The sequence below is a fragment of the Bos taurus genome, chromosome 7 (assembly GCF_002263795.3).
Source record: "Bos taurus isolate L1 Dominette 01449 registration number 42190680 breed Hereford chromosome 7, ARS-UCD2.0, whole genome shotgun sequence".
In the NCBI taxonomy this organism is placed as follows: Eukaryota; Metazoa; Chordata; class Mammalia; order Artiodactyla; family Bovidae; genus Bos; species Bos taurus.
Genome location: NC_037334.1, coordinates 58,083,717 through 58,104,667, shown reverse-complemented (window position 1 = coordinate 58,104,667; position 20,951 = coordinate 58,083,717). Strand labels below are relative to the sequence as shown.

The following is a 20,951-nucleotide window of genomic DNA, read 5'->3' as shown; positions in this document are numbered from 1 at the left end:
GTAGATTTGAGATACATTGTAGAAGAATGGATCAGGCTGACTTGGCGTGATAGACTAAGTGGAGATGGAGAAATGATGGAGATGGTGTCAAGGAAGACTTGCCATGAGGATAGATGCATGATGGGGCTGTTCACTGAGACTGGAAAAAAGACTTTGGAAATTGATGAGGTGTGTGAGTCATCTAGCCTCATATTGAGACTATCAAGTAAGCTTTGTATATCTGGTTCTGAAGCTCAGAAGAAAGATCTGGACTAGATACATAATTTGGGGTGTTGTGGGTGTATTAAAGGCACTTCAAAGTATGTGAACAGTTGAGATGCCTAGGAGAAGAGCCTTCCAGGGCATATTGAGCCCTATGGGTGAAAAATTTCAAGGAAAACTGATCTTGTCTCCATATAAAGAAATTATAACAGAAAAGAGTACCTTGGTATAAGCGTAATTAACCACACACTTAAATTATTCAAATAACCCTGTATGGCCATTTCTCAGAAATGTGATAGAATAAGAAGAGACCAATCTTGGGTGAGTTGAGTTCAGAGGGTCCCCAAACGCGAGCTCTGTGTGATCTGTGAAATGTTACAGCTTTTCAGGGGCACAAGAATCAAAGTAAGAAAGTAAAGGCCCCTGCTTCCTCCTCTCTCCTCATCCATCCCACGCACCTTCAAGAAAAGAGGGAAGCTATAATGAATAAAACTAGGAAGAAACATGAAAATGACTTTTCCTAAGAAGCTAATGAAAAGGCATCAGAAAAGTAAAAAGAGGTGTTGTCATGATAGAGAGCTGCCTTGTGTTAATAGTTCCTTAAGTGGCTTTGGTATTTTTATGCAAATGCAAGATCAGAACAGTATTTCCAGTGCATATGGATGAATGTTTGAGTTCTCTGCTATTCTCAGAAAAATCTGAAATGGAAGGTGGGAAGAAGCTGCCTTACAGTATTATAAATGACCTTTCCGGGGATAGGAAATGTTCCGCTACTAAACGAAATAACCAGAGTGCATTGAAAATCACTAGCAAGTATTCATTATTAGCATTCAGGTCTCCAGGGGCTATCCCAAGCCCTTTATGAGGGCTGGTCAGAAACGTACCAATAAACCTGGGGTGAATAATATTAGGCCAGTCCTGTCAAAATACTGGTAATGCTCGATGAAAAGGGCACAGCTGTAGACTGACACTCCTAAATTCTAGCATTTGCATTTATGAAGAAACTAAGGGTCCAGTTTAGATGCTTAGGCAAGGGAAGAGAACGAAGGTTTCTTCAATTCTGTCTGTATTCCAGTCATTTTCATAGATGTTTCTCATGTGTTTACTCACTTCATCACCTTCAGCAACTCTGAGAGAATGCTTGCATTAGATGCATTTTTCAGGATAAGAAATTGCAAGGTTTGGAGAAGCAAAGAAACTTAGGTATAAGGTCGCATACTTGTAAGTGGCAGAACCAGATTGGAATCAGTGACTGCCTGGATCTAGGCAAGAGTTCTTTGCCCATCCCTGCTGTCCCTTGTTTGGAATTTAGGGGGAAAATGCTGGCTGTGTTCAACACTCTGCATACATCCCCATGGTGGCCATTCAGTGCTGCTCAGTTCACCTGGTCAATCTCTTCCCAGTAAGGCAGTGCATGTGTCTGGGCCTTCCTCTTTTTCCCACAGGGAGGGAGCTGAATTCCCCTCGCTGATGCCAGAATCCTTAGCTAACTTACTCCTGTAAGTTTATTTTCCTCTATTTATAATAAGGGCTTCCCAGGTGACACAGTGATAGAAACCCGGCCAATGCAGGCAGGAGATGTGGGTTCAACCCTGGGTCAAGAAGATCCCCTGGAGAAGGAAATGGCACCCCACTCCAGTACTCTTGCCTATAAAATCCCATGGACGGAGGAGCCTGGTGGACTGTAGTCCGTGGGGTCTCAAAGAGTCAGACACGACTGAGCGACTTCACTTTCACTTTTCATTCTCATGCATTGGAGAAGGAAATGGCAACCCACTCCAGTGTTCTTGCCTGGAGAATCCCAGGGACAGAGGAGCCTGGTAGGCTGCCGTTTCTGGGGTTGCACAGAGTTGGACACGACTGAAGTGACTTAGCAGCAGCAGCAGCAGCCAGTATTCTTGCCTGGAAGATCGCATGGACTGAGGAGCCTGGCGGGCTATAGTCTTTGGCATCGCAAAGAGTTGGACACAACTGAGCACACTCACACATGTGTATAATAAGAAAAGAAAGAAAATATGAAATTGAGCAATCAAATTATGAAATTTACCTAGCTTTTATAGCCCTCTCCATGTTCCTCCACCTGGCACACTCACAGTGAAGTTTCCACTGAACCATCCAGGCATCTCTTCTCCAGAGCTGATAGCAACTCATGTAGTTGCCTGGAGTGAAAGGAGTGGACCAGAGCCAGCTGTATGATGGCTAATGTCCTTTTGCATTGAAGTGAAGTGTGGGGTGTCAAAGGACTCGTGTTGGCCAGAGTAACACTCCAGTGGTTCTCTACCCATCTCCCATTAAAAAGATGAATTTGCTTTCACCAGACTTCATTTCTACCATCCAATTTCCTTCTGTTGCCTTTCCAGTAGAACTCTGGAATAAAGCTAAAAATCAGCTCTGACCTGACAAACCAATCCTGACATAATCATCCCACTGGAAGCACAGATTCTTTTTACAAGACCACTAGGAGTTTTGTCGTAAATAATCCAGGAACCCTTGAATTCTTATGTTCCAAGTTCACTATGGAAAGAGAGGGGAATGATGATGATAGGATGTGAATGTGTGAAATCCATGGACAACTAATTAGTATTAATGGTTTCTTTGGAGAAAGGATCGTTGTGGGTAATGGAAAAGGATGGGCATGTAGAGGGTTAAGTCAGACTGTCATTTCTATGCTGTAGAGAAGAGAGGCCTGATTGATTCCAGCAAATGTGAAGAAATGAAGGGGTGAGAAGATGCATGGAGTCCCAGGGTCTGGAGGGGCCTCTGCAGGCAGGATTTTAATATGAGAAAGATGAGGTCTGCCAGAAGGAGTGTGCCGAAGAGTACCATACCTATGAGGCCATGTATTCTGGGTGTACTTGACACTGGGTTACTGACAGCCTCCTCCATCATGCATAGCTGATTTCAGTGCTGAGAATCTATTAAGTCATGAACCTGAAGTAGTCACAGAATGGCAGGTCACCTCCTCTGCTTAATGCTGGGGACTCAGCTCTGTGACCCTCAACAGATGCACAAGGGTGCTGAGTATGGAAAAGCTGTAAACGGTTCTAATGGGGGATATTGCCGCAACATGCTGAGTGCTCCCAGGTGGTCTGAAAGGAAAAACCTGGACCCCTAAGTACAAAATATCACCAGGAAGTATTTCACCAAAGAGGAGAAGAGCTGAACAAGAAACTTGAGGAGAACAGCATTTGCTCATGTAACTTTGCAGAAGTCAAGTTGGGGCCAAGGACACCCAAGTTAGGAGGACCATTGGTTCACGACAGCTGTACTGCTGTCGTTCATGTTCCTCTCTGCCTTGATGTCTGTGTTTATAAAGCAAATAATGCAGAAATGCCTTCTTACTTGAAAAGATTCAAGCATTATGGAAGTAGATAAAAACAAAGCGTGAATCACCATCCATCCCTGCACCCACCCACTTCCTTGTCCAGAGTTACCATTGTCAATAGTTGCTGAGCTTCCTCATAGCCAACTTCATATACATTTTCATACATTTAAATATCCAGGTGCAGATACGCATTGAGGGAAAGACTGTTTTTTCATGTAACTGAATGCATACTGTTTGTTTTGTTTACGCTTTGTTTTTTTTCCCATTCAGTGATGTATCTGAAAGACCTTTCTGTGTCAGGACACCTACATCTGCCTTGCTCTTTTTAATGGCTGCCTAGTGCTCCATGGTATGACTATACCGTAGTTTATTTAGTAGTTCCCTTGTGGCCAGATGGAAAATTGCTTCCAGTTTTTTATATTATAGAAGATACTGGAGTGATTATTCATATATATGTGTGTGTGTATATATATGTTCTTGTTGATGTTCTCCTTCCTGATTTTATCATCTTTCAAAGCCAAGATATTGGTTCTCATTTCTTAGCAAAATAGCAAGAAGGAATCTCTGGTCCTTCATTTATTCTCTCAGTGACCTTGGATAAATCATTTAACCTCATGAACTTGAACTTCTTAATATAAGAAATATCTGGCATTCCTGGAGAAGGCAATGGCATCCCACTCCAGTACTCTTGCCTGGAAAATCCCATCGACGGAGGAGCCTGGTAGGCTACAATCCATGGGGTCACTAAGAGGTGGACACGACTGAGCGACTTCACTTTCACTTTTCACTTTCATGCGTTGGGGAAGGACATGGCACCCCACTCCAGTGTTCTTGCCTGGAGAATCCCAGAGACAGAGGAGCCTGGTGGGCTGCTGTCTATGGGGTCGCACAGAGTTGGACACGACTGAAGCGACTTAGCAGCAGCAGCATGTATATGTGCATAGTATATGTATTCTGAAACCACTGTGGATTTGAGTGTTCAGATAAGATAATGTTGATGACTGGCAGTCGTGGAGGACCTGCTTTGTGCCACAAATAAACTTGAGATGTAAAATATCTTTCTTGTTGATACTGTCCTTATACCCCTTTAAGTGAAAAGTTGAAACAAAGTGAGATTACTTGTCCAAGGTCACCCAAGAGTGGGTGGCAGAACAGAAGTCACTTCCAGGTCTGTCAATGTAGTACATGGACACACATGTTTTGAAAAAAAGGCATGATATTGATACAGGAAAAAGTTGTTCATTATTCTAAAGAAATTCTCCTCTGAATCACTACCGATACAAATGGTCTAATTTTTATCAAGAATTTGAAAATGAACAGAGGAAAAATAAGGCAATGCAGTCTTTATTGTTAGGCAGTAGTTTGGAATGCCCATGAGAAGACCTGCATGTTATTCTCAGTCCTGCCACCATAATTAGGTACTTTTATTCTCTTGGCTTCCATTTCCTAATCTACTAAAATGAGGGTGAAGATGGGGGAGGGAAGGCGAGCTATCCGTGGATTTTTGTGGCTCTAAGTTTCCGTGGTGCCCTATGCCTGTATTTGTGATCACCTGGCTCTGTTTTGTGTGTTATGACATTGCGCTTGGGGGTGAGCCTGGGAGACACAGACGTAGGCTTAAAATGTATGCACTGATGGGTCAGACCATCCTCCTGGCAAGAAGGCTGTGGTGCAGCCAAGAGTGGAGACAGAATGAGAAGCATCTCTTGCCAAAAGCTGCTGCAGATGGAGGAGCCAGCCTGTCTGGGCGGCCCATGACTTTGAGAGGAGCCATTTGGCAAAGTTGTTGGCGTGAGCTGCCTTGCAGCACAAATGCTGGAGACCGTCCTGGGTTGGAGTGAATCAGGGATGCAGCAAAGGTGGCTGGTGGAACAAATAACCATCTGGTGAGCAGGGCACTGCTCATCTTGCCGCACCGACAGGCAAGAGCAAGTGCCAGTTGGTGAGGCTGAGCTCTCAGTGACATGATCTGACAGGCACAATAGGCTGTCTCCCTCGCTATTGTGTGCTCCATGGAGGAGGTTGTAAATCTCAAGCAAACTTGGTTCTCTCAGAAACCAGGAAGCCCCAGTTTCTTCTACTGTTATAAAGAAAGAAAGAAAATTCCTCAAAATTATTTATCGCATTTCTTGCCAGCTGCTATGGTGGTGGTGATGGGGGTGTGGTGATATAGAAATTCTTGCTCTTGAGCACCTCTCCATCCATTTAAGCAGATGATGCTCTGTCCTTCTCAAAAAGTACTTAATCGTATAAGGACCCAGACTGGGCAAGTCTGCACTACATTTGCCTCTCTTGAGACAGTGGAATCAGAGCCCGCCTGGCTCTAGAACCCCCTCCTGCAACACCAGTTCTGAGGCCTTGGAACAGACCCTCCATCTCTGAATTTTTTCTTACCTGTAAAATATGGCACAGGCTGAGGCAACATGCCCCCTATTAGCATGATATCTTTTTAAACATTTTATTTATTTATCTATTTTTGTTGTGCTGGGTCTTAATTGCTGCTCAGGATTTCTCTTGTTGGGTGAGTGGAGGATACTCTCTAGTTAATGGTGTGTGGGCTTCTCTTGTTGCGGAGCACAGGCTTTAGGGCACACAGGCTTCGGTAGTTGTAACACGAGGGCTCAGTAGTTACAGTTCCCGGGCTCTAGGGCACAGGCTCAGTAGTTGTGGCACATATGGGCTTAGTTGCTCTGTGGTATGTGGCTTCCTCCCAGATCAGGGATTGAACCTGTGTCTCCTGCATTGGCAGGTAGATTCTTTATCGCTGGAGCCACCAGGGAAGTCCCTAACATGTTATTGTTTATACGTGAGCACAGAATACATACAAAAGAATCCCTCTCCATGCATTTGGAACCAGTAGTTGATGGTAAATTGGAAAAGTTAAGGCAGAGAATCATAAAAATGATATACCTATTATATTTACTTATTTATTTATTTGAAGTTTAGCTGATTTACAATGTTGCGTTAGTTTCAGTTGTAAAGTGATTCTGATATATTTTCTTTTTCAGATTCTTTCTCTTATAGATATTACTAAATATCATGTATAGTTCCTGATACACCTATTTTAAGCAGCATTGCCTAATTTTGATGAAAAGCTTCTTGAAGAATCAAGGCTTAATCTTTGAGTATGGGTGGGACTGCTGACTGGGGCACATATTCTTCTGGCACAAACCACACCCACAATGACAAAGACCACGTCTGAGTTTGGTTTCCTTGAGATTGAGTGACAGTATAGACCCCTGAGAAGCAATCTGAAGTACAGATCCTTCTAGGTTTTCACAAATGTCCCCCATATTTTATCTTTCCCACATTTAATTGATAATTCTTGATCATCTTTTGAAAGCATTCAACTTAGTTTTCATGTCAGACAGTCATCACTGTCCATGATATTCAGTTAAATAACCAGTACAACTGACATCAAGGGATTTGGGAACCAATACAACTGACTTTCAGTAGACATGCAGCTCAAACAAAAGAAGTGGAAGTGAGCCAGTGGACCAGAGATGAGCCTAATAAATTAGCTGTGAACGTAGAACATGCTGGAGACACATTTTACAGAGGGAATTGAAAGCATTTTCTCATCTGATGAGTCATCTTCTTAGAGGTCTATTAAAAGAGCTTCTGTTGTAGAGCCATCATATACTGAGTGCTCACAGTGTACCAGGAATTAAGAGCTCTGTTTATACTATATATGATGAACTATATATTATGTGTATATGTATATATTGTGTACTACATTGGTGTGTATACATAGGATAATGGGTGTGTGTGTCGGGGTGGGGGAGTGTACCATTTAATCCTAACAACAATCCTCAGCTGTATTAAGGTTAATTCAGTTAAGGCTGAATTAGGTGAGACTTTTAGGTCTTATTCACCACTGTCTCTTATCCATCTCCTAGTCCAACATCTGGCAAATGGCACTCATTACATGTTTATTAAGCAAATGAGGGAATATATGATGAAACTTAGAGAAGTTGTGTAAGCTGCCTAGCATCAATCAGCAGCCTCAGGACTTTGAATGCACATGTCTCTGACCCAAAAATGTATGTTCTTAAGAACAAATTTAGTTCTGTTATAATGATTTCTTTTTCACAAAGCTCTTGGACATCTACTTTGGATCCCATATTTCCTTAAGAATAACCTAATAGGATACAAATCTGGGATTATCTCCACTTTACACAAGTATGTAGATGCTTGAGAATAGGTCAGTAGCTTGTCCTGTAAAGGGCCAGATAGTATTTTAGTCTTTCCTGACCATATAGTCTACTCAACTCTGTCACTTCAGCATGTGGACATGGCTGCATTCTAGCATTCTATTTATAAAATCAGGTAGTGGCCCATGGACTGCAGTTTGCTGACTCCTGTTCAAAAAACTGTTTGGAACCCAATAAAGTTTTAAAAAATGTTGATCTTTCAAGTGAGTGACTGTGGTAAGTGCTACAAGATGCTCACTTGAACAGGAATGGTTCAGTGGGAAAGGTGGGGTCTTGGTGGGATGCCAACAGGTGGAGAACAGTGGCAGAGGCATTCCTAATGGAGGGTAGAGTGTGTTCTTAGGAGGCAAAAGCAAGCAAGGAAAATACTATATTATACTATACTATACTGTATCATATCTGTTTTTGTTTTGTTTTGGTCCCACACACAATACTGTGAGCATTCTTCTGTAACATCCCATAGTTAAACTATAATTTTGCCAATCACCCAATGCTGAACATTCAGATGATTTCCAGTATTTTGATGTAATATTTGTGTGATAAATGATTGGATGTATCTAAATCATCTCTCCGGTTAGTGTCTTAGGACAAATGTCTACATCAAGATTGCTGGGTTAAATGGTACAAACAAGTATCTAGATCATATTAATCAATTGCTTTCTTAAAATACTGTACCAAGGAGCACCTTTGTAATTGCTTTGGCTCTTTCCCACTTTTTCTAGTCTGTTTTTCCTCTGCTTCACCTTGTCACACATTTTCAAAGTGTTCAAGCTCATCCTAGAGAACATACATGGGATGAAAATCAGGAGAAAAAGAAGTCATAAAGACAGAATCATGGAGCTTTATCTTGAACCTGTTGCCCTTATCCTCCCCAAAAGCCTGGTGCTTTCTTCCTTACTAGTGGGAAAGCAAGCTCAGTGCTCAGCCTCTGGTATTAAACACATGGGTGAGTAGCTTGTCCTCTGGGATTTAGTTGCCCACCTATATTAAATCAAATTACTTTCCTGGTTCCAGGGCATCGGTTGTAGATAAGTATGTGGAACCTGGTGACCCAGAAATGTTAATTTTCCTCAAATTGGTGAGAAGGTAGTTTCCAAGAGTGGTTGACCCACCATGACAACCAGTATGGCTGTTTAATGAACTAGCCTCTTGTGAGGTTCAAATCTGATATTTCTGAAAGCTATGTTAACTTTTTCTTGTTAATACTATATGTGGTCAAATGTAATTTGAACCCCAATAAATCTGAGAAAACTAGACTCTATTATTGGTTCAAGATTTCCAGACATCCCCAAATTGGGAAAATGATTGTATGGCAATGAAAAGTAAAAATCGTATAAATTACCACTGGGATTGCATTTTTGGTGAGTGATTTTGGCCCCTCTAACAACCTTTGAACAATGCAGAGGTTAATTAGGTATAATTTATAGTCATCCCTCCATACTCCTGGTTCGTCTGCATCCAGATTTAGCCAGCCACAGACTGTGTGGTACTCAGGTATTTTACTATTTTAAAAATATCCATGTTTAAGTGGACCTGGGTACTTCAAACTACATGTTGTTCCAGAGTCAGCCCTGTATTGGCTTTCTGTATTTCACCAGCCTTTGGGGATTACAGTTGGAGTCAGTCTGAAGTCTCAGTTCTTTTTGACTTGAATATTTGTGGCATTTTTCTCCCTTTGAACTATCTGGAGGTATTAATGTAAGAATACGAAGTTCTTTCACTTTTTATTTACAATTTTATGAAGTATTAAAAAATGAGACACAGTTTGTGACCTAAGTGTCTAATAAATAGACTTTAAAAGATACATGGCTGGCTGACTGGCTGGCTGGGTGGCTGGATGAACGAACAGATGGACAGTTGAATGGATAAAGATTTGTGTGGTTAGTAGGTGAGTTGAATGGGTAAAGATTTGTGTGGTTAGGAGGCAATCCAGCTGCTTCCTCAGAAGACTAAAAGTATTAAAACAGTTTCTAGAAGCATCAAGTTTCAGTGATGATTTGAGATGGTAATATTAAAATCTACCTTTCATTTCTTTTCTCTGCTGGCTGTGAAGCCAGCACAGGTGGGATGGAGTGAGAGTGTTGATTGGGGCAGTGCAAATGCATGGGGACAAGCTTCCAGGAATTCATCAGTGGTTCTAGTTTAAAAGAAAAAGATATGACACAGGGGAGAAGAACTGCCCTGGGAACCTGAGCTTAACAGGAGATACTGGGACAGTTTAGTGCCTCCAACTGATGTCTCTTGCAGTGATTAATATCTGGTCCCATTCCAGATCTGTCAGATTAGCCTGGGTGAAACTAACATACTATGCTTTGGAAGTTAGAACCCTCAAGTCACTTCATAGGATGTAAGAGGAAAGTTTTGGGCACAGTTCCATTTTGGGTACAAAGTGTATTTCCTTATAGGTTCCCTGACCCGTTGCAGGGTCAGAGATCAAAACCCTACTAAGGTCTCCCCAGGACCTGAAGAACTCTGTGCACTGTAGTGAAAAATCAAGAGGAATCTGATTATCATACTGGGCTGCTGCTGCCAACATGCTTACTCAGTCCCTACGCTTCCTCAGCACAATTTGAGATGGAAATTTTCCGGTCAGAATTTTTCCTATAAGTCTAAGAAACTTGGATTTGAGCCCATTGCACAGGCCAGGGTTTTTTTTTTTCCCCTTTTTCCAGTTACTTGACAAGCAGGTTGCCTTTGAGTAGCTCATATGGATGCCTTGATCTAGACATTGGCACATGCTGAAAAGGCAAAACACATCTTTCTCCTTTTGTTTGAACTTTAAGAAGATTGGTCTGCTCACCATTTTCTCCTGTGCTTTTAAGGCTTCCTGTTTCCTGCCTGTCCCTTTGTCTACCTGAGTCTCTCCTAACGGCTCTTCAAGCCACACAGGCTGGCTTGTGTGGGGTCCTCAACCACCCCAGCCCTTCCTGCTTCCCTGTCCCTCTAAGTCACTTTCCCAGGACCTACGTGACCTGCCTCCAGCCCACATTTTCCAATGACATTTCCCCTGAATTATTTGAATGGCTTAATCATAACAACAGTCTTAGATGTATAGCCTTATCCCCATTTCATAAATGAGAAAACTGAGGTCCAAGTCCAGACAGCCTGTCAGGAAGAGGCAGTCCTGAATTTTGTCTTCCCAACTGAAAAGAAATTCTGAGAACACGGTTGTCACATCTTTACTCCTTTAGTTTATGTTACAGAGGACAGTGTAGTGCTTGGTGTACAGGTGTTTAGTGCCTGGCTTTTAACCTGAATCTGAGTTGGAGAATAAATTGATTATGTCTCCATGGTTAGGACAGCAGTCAATAACATTTTTTATGTGGGAGTTTGAACTTGGGGCTCCCTGTTAGCATGTTGAAGCCGGTTTCTCCTACTTCTTCTAGGGTTTAGATAATAGGGCCGACGTCAAAAGTTGTGCTGTATATTTCTGCAGTCACTTGGAAATTGTACCAGCTCATTAAGAGCACGGCTCATTATTTATTCGTTCATCCATCCATTTGTTAATGTGTTTGTTCATTTTACTCTTTAACCATTCAGCAAGTATTGATTGAGCAACTGAAATGTCATTCATACCATATGAGTTGGCATATGATAGCATCCAAATGAAAATGTATATAAAGCATTATTAATATCAATTATGAAGGGGAGGGGAGAAGTGAGCAAAAAAAAAAAAAAGACAATTTAAAAAAGTTCACCACATTGATGATAGGACAAGTATATAAGTGTAATTCCTCCCATATAAATTTCTTTGTGAACTGTGAGAGTTCAGTGAACAGAATAGTTATCAAAATACCAATGATGTTTATCTATGGCTAATGGAACTTTTATTTTTACTATTTATCTTGTCTAATGTATGACAGTTTTCAATACTTATATGCATTGTTTACACACTAAAAATTATAAAGCTGTCATTGTGAAAAATAATTCATAGAGTGTCTATTATGTGTGAGGACTAAGTCTCTGGCTATCAATGTACTAAATATTCACCCAAGTTCTAACTATTTTCTTGGAAGTCCCATTTGTAACTCTTCAAATGAAAATTGATTTGAAGAGTAGTGAAAAGTGGACACTCTCCAATTCTGTAACAAGAATTCCATTAAAGTTCTCTTACCTGTAGGTTCAAGTGAAAGGGCTTTGGGAATGAACTTGGCTCTTAGGTTTAGAGCTCCTTTGGTCTTGGGTCTTGGCTTAAACAGTAAGGGTAAGATGATACTTGTGAGCTCAACCTATCATTTCATAAGGGGCCTGGAGAAGGGTCTTGGAGGAATCAGTGAAAATCAATTGCAATGATGGAAAAGTCATCGAAGAAAAAATGTCTTAAATCCTGTGGGTTGGAGCCAGCGCCTCTGTACATAAAGGGTCTCACCGTCTGTGTTTATTGACACAGAACGTACTTTTAATTACCCTGAAGGAATTTCTGGCATGTTTTGCCTAAGCCAGTCTTAAAATCTTTAATCAGTAGTTTCATGACAACCAGGCCCACTGGCAATGGGGACACCTGGGGGCAGCTGGTCAAGGGTAGTGTATTGCAGAGTGGCTATTAGTGACAGAGCAAAAGTATGCTTTATCAGAGAGACAGAAGCAGGAAAATGAGATGGCCTTGACTTTGAAAAGTTTGGCATGTCTTGTGTCTGAGAAGCCTGGGTTTCCTTCCCAGTTATTGACCATGACCTAAGCAACCTCCATAACCTCTATTTTTTGTATATTGAGGGTAAGCTTTGGTAAGATGATATAAGCCAGAGTTTGAGCGACTAATCAAGCCATCAGCTTTATTGCTTAACAACTAGTGACTTGAGAAAAAAAAAAAAATGAATTTACCTTCCAAATACAGGCCCAGGGAAAATGTAGACTTTTTTGTATTAATCACAAAATATTTTAAGAAAAGTGCTATAATAGGAAAAGCAGGATGATGGTGTCACATCATAAAGCCATCTTAATCCATCAAATAACTTGAGGGGAAGCCATAGCCCAAGGTGAATGTGAAGGCACCAAAGACATTGTTTCCTTGATTTTTATCTCTTTGTTCTTGAATCCCTTAGTTGAATCCTCTCAACAAGATGTAAAAGCAATCAATAGTACTAAATACTGTCTTTTATTCATCTCTCCAGGTTTAACTCCAGATGAGATTTCTCTTTTTCTCCCTACATAGAAATGCCCTTTTCCCTGTCTCTTGTCACAGCTGTCCTAATCAATCCGCATATAGGCTAAGTTTTACTTTTTGATGTAGATGGCAAAGGTGAATAACTTGGCACCTTGAAACCTGAATAGGAATCTAAAGGTGTCTTTGGCACAACATATTGAGCCCCCACTTGTGGAGCTACCAAGAGTGTTTCTGTCCTATTTAGTGACATAATGGCTCGCTGATAATCCTTTTTGCTTGCACAGAAAGGTTTCTCAGTCTATTTCATAGGAACATTCACTGAATGCCAAGGGAATTGCCAAGCTTATAGAGAAGTGAGGCCATTGGAAATGAATCCCTTTTAACCATCAAAACAACTGGGCAGATAGTTCCATGGATGTCCTTGGTGTACCAAGACTAATTATCAGTTTTAAACAGTCCCCTTTCCTCCTACCTTTCAAACTAGTCTTCCAGTAAACCAACTTGGCTAACCAGGTTGTTATGTCAGTGGCCAAATTTTAGGCAAGGAAGGAGTTACTGAAATAATAACCCCCTCTTATATTTCTGATGGGATTTTATATTTCTGCAAAGTATTTTCTCAACTCTTACCTATGTGGCACAAATTTGGAGAGCAGGTTTTATTTTGTCTCATCTTCTCAGTGAGAAAACAGACCCAGTGGATTTCATCAACTTGTCCATGATCGTGTGGCTGGTTTGTAGTGGAGACATGACTGAGGTCCAGAGATTCTGATTCTGAAAACAGAGCTCTTTCCCATGAGATTAGAATACTTAAATAAATCAAGCTTCATTGAACTCTTAAGTAGATGAAATCTTGCAATCTGGGGAAAGGGTGTTCATTTTGCAAGACATTGGCCACCTTCATCCTTAGCATGGGGTTGTTTGGGTAGAGCAACATGGCATATTACCCTTTGATTGTTGGTCTTGGCTGTGGGCTTTCTCATTCCTAAGGTTATTTATTGTTACTATTGCCACATGGGCAGGTTTGGGCCACACTCCTGGCCAGTGGTGCAAGCCTCAAAGAGGTTAGGGTTTGGTGATTATAAAGATGTGGCACAGTCCGTGGACTTCGTTCTATTTCAAGTCTGAATATAGCACTCAAACATCTAACTCACAAATAGCTGCCATATGGGACAAATAAGAAAATAGGTAAGAAAGACAATGAATTCATCACTACTGAAACCATCCTTATCCCCTGGAAACATAATTCAAGGACAGGGAAGTTAGATTTACTGAGTGGTCTTTACATGCTAAGTACCTATTTTGCTTCCTTTACATTTAATTCTGTGAGCAGTGTATTCTTTATTAAGAAGCTGGGCTCAATAGTTAAATCCTCTAAGTACCCATAAAATAACGACATGAACGTGGGCAAACTCCACGAGATGGTGAGGGACAAGGGAGCCTGGGGTGCTGCCATCCATGGGATTGCCAAGAGTCGAACATGACTTGGAGACTGAACAACAACAATGCAATCACAACAATAAGAGTAACCACCTTCTAAGGCTGTTTAAGGATCAAGTGAGATAGTGTTTGTACAACGGTTAGTTCAGTACCTGACATAGATTGAACATTCATTAAATGGTTGCTTGGTTGTCTTTAGTATTTCTAGAAGCCTTAAATGATCCTAAGTGTTGTTTGCTCTGGGCCAAACATTCCTTCTGCCCTCCAAGTCCCTAGAGTTCAGAATTATACTAAAAAGTATACTCAAAGGATTAAGAGCCCTGACTCTGAAAAACACTGAATTTGTCTCTGGACTCCATCCCTCACTAGTTCTATGACCTTGGGCAAGTTATTGAACCCCTCTCAGCCCAGATGTCTCCTCCTTCAGTTCTCAGTTCAGTTCAGTTCAGTTGCTCAGTTGTGTCCGGCTCTTTGTGACCCCATGAATCACAGCACGCCAGGCCTCCCTGTCCATCACCAACTCCTGGAGTTTACCCAAACTCATGTCTATCGAGTTGGTGATGCCATCCAGCCATCTCAACCTCTGTCGTCCCCTTATCCTCCTGCCCCCAATCCCTCCCATCATCAGGATGAGTCAACTCTTCTCATGAGGTGGTCAAAGTATTGGAGTTTCAGCTTCAGCATCAATCCTTTCAACGAACACCCAGGATTGATCTCCTTCAGAATGGACTGGTTGGATCTCCTTGCAGTCCAAGGGACTCTCAAGAGTCTTCTCCAACACCACAGTTCAAAAGCATCAATTCTTCGGTGCTCAGCTTTCTTCACAGTCCAACTCTCACATCCATACATGACCACTGGAAAAACCATAGCCTTAACTAGACAGACTTTTGTTGGCAAAGTAATGTCTCTGCTTTTTAACATACTATCTAGGTTGATCATAACTTTCCTTCCAAGGAGTAAGAATGAGGCTAACAATGCTTAACTTCTTAAGGTTGCTGTGAGTATTAAATATGTGTTACAGTGTATATAATGTGCTCAGGACAGTGCCAAATATGTAGCATGTAATAAAGACTAAATCATGTTAGGTTGTCTTTTCACTAATATTACTTCAGTTACCTAACTGTCCTAAAGCAAAATCATTGCTGTCAAATGACGGTTGTTTTGATTACAAAACAGAAACAAGTTAATAACCCAACCTTAACCTTTGATCTAGTATCAGTTCTGGCTAGTGGTGATTGGTCTCTTTTAAATAATAAATATAAGCTCATAAAATAATAAATGGAATCTTATGAAAGACTTAGCCAACTGCTCGTCTCTTCTAAATATGAGATAAAACATTAAGAAATGAAAATTCGTTATCTACTTTAGATACCATCAATAGGATAGTTTTTAAAGGAAATAGCTTTGAGATACTAAAAAATTAATAATAGATTAATTATAAGCCTCTTTCTATATTAGTGGCATCTTGAAGCTTTCTATTAAGACTTAATTTTGTTAGTTTTGAAAAAAACCTTTATTTTTAGTACTTCTTATTTTGCCTGATTCATAGATTCTGCTAGAGTATAATCTTATAACTCTGAACACTTCAAGAGAAAGAGCGCCTCCTCTCATCAGTGAGATGACTTCTGTTTCTGAGCGCATCTAACTGCTTTTAAGTTGTTCTGTGTATCAGAGTGGCCTCTCTTTTTCACCATTGCTCCTAGCCCCACAATATGAAACCTTACCTCAAAAGCTTAGTCCTGGGCACATGATCGCTCTTTAACTATATGAGGCTAGCTCTCCTAACCACAAACTTCCTCAAAACTCCCTAGATGCCATATGACTGTTGTTTTCTACTCTTATGTTAGTAGAATCACTTGACGTGTTCCTTAAACACAAATTTCTGGGCTCCCCCCAGAGTTTCTAATGTAATAGATCTGGGATGGGGCCTAAATATTTGCTTTCTAAGGATTTCCCAGGAGGTGCTGTTGCTGGTGGTTCACGGCAACGTTTTGATAACCACTCCTCCCCAAAACCCAAAGGCAGCGCGCTTCATGTTAAGGAGGCTGAAGCCCAGAGAGGTTTTGTAGTGCTGGTGGTGTCCCTTCAATAGCCTGGATTTTGACAGGCCAAGAGCAACCTCACAAAATGAGACTAGAAGGGGGGACCTGGGGAGTCTGTAATGCACCTGTGTATGTTAACAAACATTGTCACTTCACTGCCTCCTGGAGTCTGGATCTGAACCCCGTATTTGTCACAGGACCCAAGGGAGAACCCAAGACAGAGAATAGTGGCACAATAATGAAGCATGAATTATCCAGATGAAATCACCTATGGAAACAAAGGTATTAGTATTACTATTTATACCTACTCTTCTTAATAAAACAGCCATATGGAAGTGTCAGACAGTTCCCATTGCTTAAAAGTTGTGCTGTGGGACTCAAATCCATTAATTCACATTCAGAAAGCAAAGTGTAGATAGGAAGCATCGTTGAACTTACTATTTTATATTAGAACTAAGAATGTGTTTTGATGAGATGTGTTGGTATCTGGCAAAGACAAATAATAATTAGCCAAGAAATGACCAGAAAGGGATTAGATAAGATAAGAATAGACCCTGCTTTAGAGATGCTAGAGATGTATGTCAAGTAGGCTAGTGAACCAGATGAAGAAAAGAGTTGGGGTCAGCAGACAAAGACAACGTGGGCTTCTTAATTTGTGTATGATGAAGAATGAAGCATCTTACTCAATGGGTAATTTTGAATTAGAAAGCAGATCTAGAAATCACTATGTGGGAAAGACAGTATCTTCCAACCTGTATTAAATATTTGGAATCCCTTTTATTATAACCCCTAAATAGTCCCACCTGATTTGGAGGACATAGCGTGAGGACTTTTGCTGGCTTGTTTTTGTTTCTTGAAACTGTTCAGGGAGACCCTTTAGCTTTATAGCCTTGACATGTGGCTGCATTTTGGGGGCCCTGGAAAATAAAGTTTAGTACAAAAGAACTATTTTTATTTAAGAAAAAAGAATCATCAGAGATTTTCCCTTGAAGTGGAATTTGTAACAGATGTAGGTAAGAACTCTGAGACAGAGTGAAGAGGAAGACAGAAGAGTCCCTTTTGAGAAAAAGAATGGGGAAAGAAGAGTTTCCAAATAAATATTTATTATAGGCAAATGAAGCAGAAAAGGTGGTCAGTGACTTAGTAGGAGAAGAAAGCAAATTGTATATTTATGTGTATGTATATATGTTTATGCATATTCTCCATCAGTCTATAAATAAGGATGTGTCAGGCATTGGTGTCCCAAGGAAATTAAACAACCTTAGCTTTATACATTGATATAAACTCCATAAAAGTTAAATTCCTTAATGTGTTTTCTTAAAATAAGATAATAAGAGAGCAGGGTTTGTTTTTAAATAATACCTTGAGGGTATTTGTGATGTGAGGTAGAGTTCAGCTCTTTCATTGTTCTAGAAAAATTTACACTTTCTGTCTGACTTATTTTAATAACAGGTATATTTCAGTATGGGGCTTCCCTGGTGGATCAGAGGACAAAGCGTCTGCCTGCAATGCAGGAGACTCCGGTTTGATCCCTGGGTTGGGAAGATCCCCTGGAGAAAGAAATGGCAACCCACTGCAGTATTCGCATATTCCATTGTAATTTCAGTGTATGTTTTTATCATTCCTACCAACCAAATCACGTTTTCAGTGCATTCTAATACAGTATTGATTGGAGTGAGGGCTGAGTTTTATTTGGTTTCTCCTCAGTGATGGTCCTTTAATGAGATAAGATTAGATGAACTTTGAATAGATTTCCCCGAAGCTTCCAGCTTTTATGCCTTCTTTACCTCCTCTGAGAAGGAGGGGAGGGAAGGACTGAAGTATTTGGTTGTTTGGTCATGTTTTTGAGTCTGTATCATGTTAGACTCAAAATTTCCAAGAGCACTAAAGCTGCAAGTGAGAAAGCCATGGTTCAGAGTGAAGATTAAGTGTTTGTTTGGAGGGAAAATTGCAAGGATGAATACTGGCTTTTTACCATATCTCGTCAAGTCCACATATTGCTGAAAAAGCACCTTCAAAGTAAGAAGACTGTGCCCTTTCAAAATGCGAAGGGGTTAAGGTTCATAAATAAGCATAAGGTATGAAATGAATGTGTATGTGTGTATTAACATAACGTAAGTGCCATGCAAGGCATTATTTTCACAAGTTAAGCTACTTTCTTCAGAAATGGACTCTGTTAGAATTTGGTTAAGACTGCCTTGAGTTTTCAATGACAGGTTAAAATTTTGTAATAGCAGTATTGGGCCTGAAGTCATGTGTTACAATCTTTGATTGTCTTATTTCTCTTTGTGCTCCAAAGAGAAATAAGACTTTAAGATGTAGCAGCAGATTGGCATGAAGGGAGTCTGCCATTCATCCCTTCCTTTACTCAGCATGTACTGAGCATTTACTGTGTGTTGTGCTTTGTACTGGGGATGCAGAAGTATAGCACCTAGACTCTTCTGTTAAAGGAACTCATGTCCTCATGGGGGACACAGACAGGACAACAGGCGGTTATTATGTAGTCTGAGAAGTTCTGTGATGGGAGGAAGACAAGGCACTGTGACATGATGGAGGAGGGCTCATGAAGAAGCAGATGGCTAACCTGGGACCTGATGGATGAGGAGGAGGAAGGTGAAGGGAAGAGGGATGAAGTGCTCCATGTAGAGATCATGGTATGGGTCAGAAGATAAAGGGGTTAGTCCTACCTGACTTAGTAGTTTGTTGACTTCAGAAAAAAGTCCATCTTGGAGATTTAGTTTCCTTATCTTCCTGTGGATACTGGGGTGGGGGGGGGGGCAGGTGGTAGTGATAATGGTTCTAGCAAAGATGGTGGCCCTGACTGGTAGGGGGAGGAAAAAGGAGATGAACAATAGCCATTCACATTTCCTGAGCACTTATTAGGCGCCATGTTTAAGCATACTAAAGAATTTCTATACATTAATTACCAACTTGAGTTTTATAATCTCTAGATAAGGTGAAAGTGAAGTTGCTCAGTTGTGTCTGACTTTTTGTGACCCCACAGACTAGCCTTCCAGGCTCCTCAGTCATGGGATTTTCCAGGCAGGAATACTGGAGTGGGTTGCCATTTCCTTCTCCAGGGGATCTTCCCTAGATAAGGTAGGCATCCTTATTATCTCTGTTTTACAGGTGAGAAAAATGAAGTTTAGAAAGGCTATGTGACTTGCTTAAGGTCATCCTGCTAGTAAGTGGAAAAGCCAGGATTTGAAAACAGAAGTTGACTCTAGAGTCTGCATTTTCTACTATTAGTATGTTGTTCATAATCTAACTTTTTCACAGGGATGATATAGAAATGAGTGCAGCAGTTTATTTCAGAGAGATTTTTAAACAGCATGGAACTCTGTGCTGCATTGTACATGTTGAGCTAAGCATGAGTCCTGAGCTTGGTAGCTAACCTAGAATAAAAAGTAAAAATAGTTTTAGCCATATGTGGGCTTCAGTTACTTGTCTTGTTAGCAGCCCCTTTTAATTCCATGGATTCAGCACATTAGTAGTCAAAAGTGGCATTCCCTAGGGGATATTTTTTGAAGCAACTGAACATTAGATGAGCTGGACCATGGATTTGCTCCCAGATGATAACTGTTATGTTAGAAAGTCCTCAAACATTTCTGAGATCATTAATTTCTGTTACTCACTCCATGTGCCTCTATGACTGCTTGGCACGAAGTGAAATGGAGGCTTGGCAGTTCTCCAGTTCTTTTCAAGGTCTCGGCTTCTCATAGGGATAATTCAGAGCCCCAAATGTATTCTAAAAAAAAAAAAAAAAACCTCTGGACTACCTGGTTGACATAAACATACACACACACACACACACATATGTGTATATGTGTGTATGTGTGTGTGTGTATATATATATATATATATATATTTAAAGTCACTTGGTCATGTCTGACTCTTTGCGACCCCATGGACTACACAATCCATGGAATTCTCCAAGCCAGAATACTAGAATACTGGGGTGGGTAGCCTTTGCCTTCTCCAGGGGATCTTCACAACCCAGGCTGTGAAGCCTGGTGTCCCACATTGTAGACAGATTCTTTACCAGCTGAGTCACCAGGGAAACCCGTATATATATATATATGAGAATATGTGTGTATAAACAGATACATATACACACATATTCTCATATACCTATGAGAATATATATATATTCTCAACCTTGCCTCTACTTTTTTGCCAGATAGACTCTTCCTGTCACTTCAATGTCTGACAGCCATTGTGTTGTTGTGAACTTAGGACTGTCTGCACTAGTGACACAGAAGCAGGCCCACGTTGCTGGCCAATGCATTAGCCACCATTGGGAATAATTGAGAAAGTTCAGAGAGAGGCAGTTGTAAGCTCTTTGGGCACAGAGAGCATGCCTCCACTCTAAAGGGAATGGCTGGTTGTAATCTACACTAGGGAGATCTGCAGTGAACTAAAATCATGAATTCTGCATCATAGTTGAATTCCAGAGGCTAATTGTTAGTTTAAGTCCTGCTTGAGGCCCCAGTAGTGGGAGGGTGGGGTTCCTTTTGGAAGCTTGATTGAGCTAAGGTGAAAGGTGAGGCTATAATTCAGATATACTAGTGAAATGCAAACAGTTTCATGTATTAATGGTCACTAATGACCTGTAATCAAGCTATGAT

The 20,951-nt window shown here is 40.8% G+C and overlaps 1 protein-coding gene across 13 annotated transcripts in view; it reads left to right on the top strand.

Annotated features, from left to right (window-relative positions):
* Nucleotides 1–20,951, top strand: part of PPP2R2B (protein phosphatase 2 regulatory subunit Bbeta) — a 509,482-nt gene that overhangs the window by 201,014 nt on the left and 287,517 nt on the right. For 3 of the 13 annotated variants that reach the window (XM_059888056.1, XM_059888053.1, XM_059888054.1), the window contains exon 2: nucleotides 16,521–16,605. The exons of the other annotated variants lie outside the window; for them this stretch is intronic. In XM_059888056.1, coding sequence (XP_059744039.1) covers nucleotides 16,569–16,605 — 37 coding nt within the window. In that variant the 5' untranslated portion in view covers nucleotides 16,521–16,568. The remainder of the gene's footprint in view (nucleotides 1–16,520; nucleotides 16,606–20,951) is intronic. 13 annotated transcript variants of the gene reach the window in all.